We start from the raw sequence: 6,959 nt of genomic DNA on the forward strand, positions 1-6,959 counted from the left end.
GGTTATAATCTTCAAGACCAAATATATAAGGTACTTCTTGACTACACCGAAAAAGAAAGTATACATGTATACACTAAAAAATGTTATCTAATCTATTATCTTTTAAGCGAATATAACCTAAAAGAATTGTAAAATTTTATTTTTGTCTAAAAGATATATTTAAACTTTATCTTAGATATATATTATATCATTAAACTTGATATATTGTTTATAGAAAATGTTATTATTACCGTTAATAAAAAGTTTGATGTTAATTTGATAGTTTTTGGTAACATGGATAATACATGGCTAAGAAGAATCTTTTAGCATAATAACAAATTTTTTTATTTGTAGGAAAAAAAAACATATAATTTAACAAACTGTATACAAAATAATTTTTTTAGTTTGTCTATTATACTTATTTGGTGAGTTTGGACATATTTCTCTCTCTCACTTTTCTATATTATTTTTTTGGCCGAATTTTTTAATCATTTTTTTTAGAACAGTTAACAAATGCACTCATTATCATACTCCTAAACCAAAGCCATAAATATTTTGTAGCATTAGCCCATTATTAAACAATATGTTATAATTATATCAAATAAATACATAAAAATACCAATCCTAAACATTCGTATTAGTTTTGTTTAGATATATGAGATTTAAGTTTAAGACTTTCATAAAATATAGTTTTATGTATTCATATGTGATGTTAACATTTTTTAAGAAAGTCTTAAACTTAAATCTCATATATCTAAACAAAACTAATACGAATGTTTAGGATTGATATTTTTATGTATTTATTTGATATAATTATAACATATTATTTAATAATAGGCTAATGTTATAAAATATTTTATGACTTTGGTTTAGGAGTATGATAGTGAGTGCGTTTGTTAACTGTTCTAAAAAAATTGATTAAAAAAATTGGCCAAAAAAATAATATAGAAAAGCGAGAGAGGGAAATATGTCCAAACTCACCAAATAAGTATAATAGACAAACTAAAAAAATTATTTTGTATACAGTTTGTTAAATTATATGGTTTTTTTTACAAATAAAAAAATTTGTTATTATGCTAAAAGATTTTTTTCAGTCATGTATTATCCATGTTACCCAAAAATATCAAATTAACATCAAACTTTTTATTAACGGTAATAATAACATTTTCTATAAACAATATATCAAGTTTAATGATATAATATATATCTAAGATAAAGTTTAATTATATCTTTTAGACAAAAATAAAATTTTGCAATTCTTTTAGGTTATATTCGTTCAAAAGGTAATAGATTAGATAACATTTTTTAGTGTATACATGTATACTTTCTTTTTCGGTGTAGTCAAGAAATACCTTATATATTTGGTTTTGAAAATTATAACCAATTTTAAAGTTGTGTTTATTTTGAAAAAAATATATATATTTTAGGTCTAAAATGGAAACAGCTACAAAATATAGGGTCTTTTATGAAACAAAAATACCTAATTTACCTATTGGTGACCTGCTAGGGTCTGAAATAACAAGTAACACATAGAAGTTGGGTCTTTTTCGGAAAAGAAAAAAAATTTAGGTCTAAAAAGAAAAAAAGTCGGAATATAGGGTCTTTTATGGAAATAACCTTACATGTCAATTTTTAGTTAGATCGATAGTAAATAGGAGTTATATGTGATAGAATTGTGGGTCCCTCTAAAAACTAACCTATTTCTACAAAGGTTTTTCAAACAAACCTATTTCTACCAATTAATTTAAAAAGAAACCTATTTTTATAAAAAACTCCTCATTTGAAAGTGTCACTCCTTACTGCTAGGCCAAATGCCCTTTAGTATTTGTCTTCAATCTTGGTGTAACTTTTACTTATATGTTTGAATAAATTGTATATATTAGTATAGTTTTTCATTCAAAACACTAGTCACTTGTGTGGTTTAGTTCCCAAAAAATGGATTGATTCGGATGAAGTCGAAATAATCAATTCAATTTCGTGGACGAACAATTAAAACTTCAAATGTATATAAATACTTATTTGAATAACATACTTTTTTTATAATTAAAAAGCACGATAATTATTTATAGATTTTATAGAAATGAGAGATGCATGTCTTCAGCTCAACGCAGCCATGTTTAAAAATGATCAATTGGATAAGCAAAAGAAGAGTAGTAAAGATTGTTCTGTTGTTTATTCTATCCAACCCCATTTTATCATTGCAGAAATTTGGTTTTGTTGTGAAGCCTAAGAATATCTATCTTTTATTTTTTAGAAAAAACATCATAAATGGTCCCTGTGGTTTCCCAAATCTGAAGTTTAGTCCTCGTGGTTTAAAAACGTCATAGATGGTCCCTGTGCTTTCAAAACTTTTGACGATTGGTCCTTATTGCTAACTCCGTTAAGTTTTGTCCGTTAACTGAAGGGTAATTTCGTCATTTCACTACCACATGGACCATTTATGATCTTTTCTCTTATTTTATAAAAAATGAAATAATATACAAGGGGGGTCCCACCTCTCTCTCTCTCTCTCTCTCTCTCTCTCTCTCTCTCTCTCTCCTGTTTTCTTCTTCGTTTAGCACCACACAAACACCCCTGATACTTACTATTGTTGTCCCTATTTCTTCTTCATTAGACTGCCAAGACTCACCCACCGGAGGTAGGTGGTCCTCCGATCGCCGGAAAACGCGAAGATGAGAGAGAGGAGGTTGTTGCCTCCATCCCAACCTCCAACAGATCCCTTCCCGTCGAAGCTCAACCCTCGAACACCCCATGTCGTTGCTCTCATTTTCTTCTCCTTCAATCTGATGAAGACGAGGTCCCACGCCCCCTCCCGACTTCTGATTTTGTCCAGTTCTTTCTCAAACAGGTGAGGGCCAAATTCCTCCCTTCCCCTCTCGCATTAGCCGGAAATGAACAGACAAGAGAAGGGCCGTCGGAAAATACAACAACCCTTCTTCTTCTTCTTCATCGATTTCAGTCGTCGGACCACCTCTTTTGACCACTCTGTTCGATTTCCATTCCAATCAGATGAAGACGATGACCAAGGCGAAGATGAAAGCTCGTCGAGGATCAACTATTCCCTCCTCGTGATCTGTTAAACCCCACCGGACCACCTCATTTGCTGATTTCGTTCGTACTTCTCCCTTCTGATCAGACGAAGATTGAACCCACGAGGGTCGCCGGAGGTCAACGCCTGCCCTTTCTCATGATCTCTCAGCCTCACCGGAGATTCCCAATTTTTCCTTCTGTTCGTTTGTTTCTTCATCCACCTAATGAAGACGACGATTCCTTTTCCCGCTGTTTGTACCAATTAACTCAAACCCCACCTCCTTATTGTAGCACTTAACCATCGACAACTAGGTTAGAAGTAACCACAAAGTTTCTTCCTTCCTTTCCTATACATCGATTCAAGAACCCAAAATTCAGAACATGTTTAGTTTTTTAGGGATTGTGGTGGTGTTCATACGCGCGCGAGAGAGAGAGAGAGAGAGAGGGAGGTGAGACCCCCTTTGTATATTATTTCATTTTTATAAAATAAGAAAAAAGATCATAAATGACGTTTTTAAATCACGAAAATACCCTTCAGTTAACGGACAAAACTTAACGGAGTTAACAATAAGGACCAATCGTCAAAAGTTTTGAAAGCACAGGGATCATCTATGACGTTTTTAAATCACGAGGACTAAACTTCAGATTTTAAGAAACCACAGAAACCATTTATGATGCTTTTTCTATTTTTTATTTTTTCCGTGCCACTTTATCATCAAACAAATACTTTTCGTTTAATTTTAAAACCCAATAAATAGTCATCTTTAATTTTCCTTCATTTTTTTCACAAAAAAAATATTTTAATTTTAAAAATAAATATAATTAATTAAAAAATGATTAATAAAAACACAAATATTTCATTAGTTAAAAAGTAAAAATTACGTAACACTTTGAATCTTTGTCTCAACCGTCATGTCATATGAATCCTCAACAAATATATCCAAATCTTCTTTTGATTCATCAAGCAAATCACCATGTCAATCATCTCCGTGCGGGACCAAACCGTGCCCCAAACTACACCTAGGGTGTGGTTCCTGCCAAATCAGGACGTGCGGTTCAATGTACACCTTTGGGCCTGATTCCTTAATATGTAAAGTATTGATGTAAAAAACTACAAGATCTTTTTATAACTCCTATACAGAATTTCACCATTAACTATTCACCACCCTTATTAATTCATGTTTAGTCATTTAAATTAAAAAAAAAAAAACAAGTTTACCACATTAAATGAACAATATTATAAGGTTGAATGACTTGAGAACAACCTTGAACACCACTTATAAGTTATATAAGTACTACTATCCACATTTTACAAGTTAGCAATCGTTGCCTTGCCTACATATTTACAAAATTTATTTACCCATATGATCCAACATACGATAATTTTACCGTTTTATACCACAAACACACAGCATTCATTCTCCTCTTCTCCTCTTTGTCTTTGGTTTTAAAAAGAGTTTTCAGGCTTCACAAAGTTATGATATTCCAGTTGTGTCATCTCCCCACCAGTTGTAGGATCAAATTTGCATCTATAAAAACTGCACACCAAATAATAAAAATAAAGTCAAAATTCTATATACATATCCATCCACAAAACAAATAAATAATATTCATCCTAAAAAGATTTGGTTGATTATTCACCTTCCATCCATGCCAATAATAACCACTGTATTCTTTTGGTGCCCAAATGCAACAATGTACTGACAACCTTCAACCAACCGGAACTGGGCTACCGACCACTCTGAGCTGAAGTACTTAGGCAACACTCCTGAAATAAACATTTTTCAATATTTCATATTTGTAAGGACCCCAAAAAAAAAACCTTGTTTCATAATTCCTTACTGAATAAACTCACTATACCTTTAATGAAGGAGAGAGACGAGCTTGACGAAGAAACAGGGGTAGTATTGTTATTGTGATTCTGGTCAGATGATTCAGTAGTAGCCTTGCCCTTGTCTATTATGCCTTGGCTTCCTTGACTGGGCTTCAGGCTAAACACATGAACAGTGCCTTTGTCACTAGAAACTGCCAGCCATTGGATTGTAGATGAAAACGCTAGGCTATATATTTCTGCTCTATCTGCACCCCTTCTTACCTGCATATCATCAATCATCACTTGCTTTTAGTAGTATAATACAAGAATGAAATTATAAACTTAATCATCAACATATTGTGTAGACTGTGGATAACCATCTATGGTAACTATATCTGTGAATCCACACAGAAACTGTAAACATTATATTCAAAAGGTATCTGGAATAGTTCATTGGCGTACCTCCTGCAACAGTGTCCCATCATGTGTATCGAAAATTCGAATTAGAGTTCCTTTGGTGCTGGCTGTAGCAATCATATGCCCATCCTGTGCTAGAGTGAAGCAGGCAATCCGTGAATCGTGAGCTAGAATAAACTTTGTTTTTTTCGAAGCATAATGTTCAACCCTAACTTGCCCCTTCTGCAGACCTGGACAAACAAGCACAAAATTACTCGACCCCTGGGAAACCTCACAAAGCCCTTTTGGATTCGTAAACGTTTCAATTTGATGCAACAACTTCAAATCCGAGAAATTGTATACCAATATCTTCTGTTCCAAAACCACGATGATTCGGTCTCGTCTTAGCCGAACTCCACGAACTTCAGACCTAAAAGACAGTTCACCAATGCATCGGCTCTTATGATCGTCCCAGATCATAACCTTATTGGGAGGATACTGTGGTTCCGGACCACCACCGACTAACGCAAGTATATTGCAACGAAATAGCATCTCCACTATCGCAATCCCGCCTCCGTTCTCGAAATCTCGACGAAAAATCTCGCGGAAAGGATCACAGTTGTAGATTCTAAATCCATGATTGATACCAGAAGCAAAACAACCGTCATCTTGATTGAAGGATACGTGAAGAAGCGAAAGAGCTGAAGGAGGAGGAGGAGAAGCATGTTCATGGAAATCTGGATCCTCCATGTGAGGGTGTGGAATTAGGGTACTGTCATGAACCGGAACCCGATCCGGATCTTGAGAAGATTCGTTTACATCGTGTATACCTACTTCATTATCTGGAAGAAACTGGTTAAGCCAATCCCTAACATTATCATCGCCCTCTTCGTGAGTGTACTGACTTTGCTGTTGTTGAGTAGGGTTTGTTTTGATTGGTGGTAGCAGTGACGAGAGATCTTCGCTTCCATCGACGGTGGGGACTACAGAGGAGTGATCGTCTGAGTGATGATTAGGGCTAGGGTTTGGCCATGAGGGAGAGGAAAAAGACGAAACGGTTGCCATGGTTGATGATCGGAGCTTGCAGATTTACGAAGACTTTATCCACATCCAAAATTTTGTATTTGTAAATATTTTATATTTGAGCTAATCTTACGATTTGGTACACTGTACATTTACAAATTTACAACTTTGCTCCCTGCAATTCTCGTTTGTCATTTTAGCTAATACTTTGAGTTAATACAATAGTAATAATTTTGTTTTGTTACTCGTTTAGTATCAAAATAAAATTCTAAATAAAAAATAGCGACGTACTTCAATTTAGGGTAAAGAAAATAGCAAAGTACACTTAACCTAATGATTCTTTTGACTTTCACATCGTAGTTTTGGAGTTGAAATGAATAATGATGAAGTATAGGGGGTAAGGGGTGAATTAAAAACACTAAAGGGGGCAAAGAAAAATTCCGTAAACTAGCAGTATTCGCTAATTGGGGTACACGTAACACGAAAAAGAAGTCAGATGCTTTGGCTTGACTCCCACCCACGCAATCCAATACCAATCTTCCTGCTTCATTTGTGACTTGTACCTTGTCTTTATGCTCCCTCATATGTGACTTGTATCTTGCTTTAAAGAAAAAAAAAAAAGGAATTGACATAAAATAAGATTGTCAAATAATAACTACTTATGCAGCTGTTAAAAAAAATGATAATAACTATATTTTACGAAAATGTAGGTATATTA

At 33.9% G+C, this 6,959-nt stretch overlaps 1 protein-coding gene across 1 annotated transcript; it reads right to left on the minus strand.

Moving 5' to 3' along the window:
• Positions 1-4,223: 4,223 nt before the first annotated feature.
• LOC145137540 (autophagy-related protein 18a-like) lies at positions 4,224-6,321 on the minus strand. Its single transcript, XM_079071670.1, has 4 exons — positions 5,285-6,321; positions 4,870-5,104; positions 4,651-4,777; positions 4,224-4,547 (listed from the first exon to the last, which is right to left on the minus strand). Exons 1-4 carry the CDS (start codon positions 6,281-6,283, stop codon positions 4,457-4,459), a joined length of 1,452 nt encoding a protein of 483 aa, XP_078927796.1. The 5' UTR covers positions 6,284-6,321; the 3' UTR covers positions 4,224-4,456.
• Between the last annotated feature and the right edge of the window lie 638 nt (positions 6,322-6,959).

This window comes from Lactuca virosa, chromosome 9 (assembly GCF_052849685.1).
Source record: "Lactuca virosa cultivar CGN04683 chromosome 9, Lactuca_virosa_CGN04683_v6, whole genome shotgun sequence".
In the NCBI taxonomy this organism is placed as follows: domain Eukaryota; kingdom Viridiplantae; phylum Streptophyta; class Magnoliopsida; order Asterales; family Asteraceae; genus Lactuca; species Lactuca virosa.

Excerpts from the sequence above, each read along its gene's own strand:
- LOC145137540 (XM_079071670.1), bottom strand. The coding sequence starts at position 6,283 with ATGGCAACCGTTTCGTCTTTTTCCTCTCCCTCATGGCCAAACCCTAGC. Across the intron at positions 4,778-4,869 it reads GTCTCTCTCCTTCATTAAAG|GAGTGTTGCCTAAGTACTTC; the intron begins GTATAGTGAGTT and ends TGTTTATTTCAG. Across the intron at positions 4,548-4,650 it reads ATTATTGGCATGGATGGAAG|TTTTTATAGATGCAAATTTG; the intron begins GTGAATAATCAA and ends TTTGGTGTGCAG.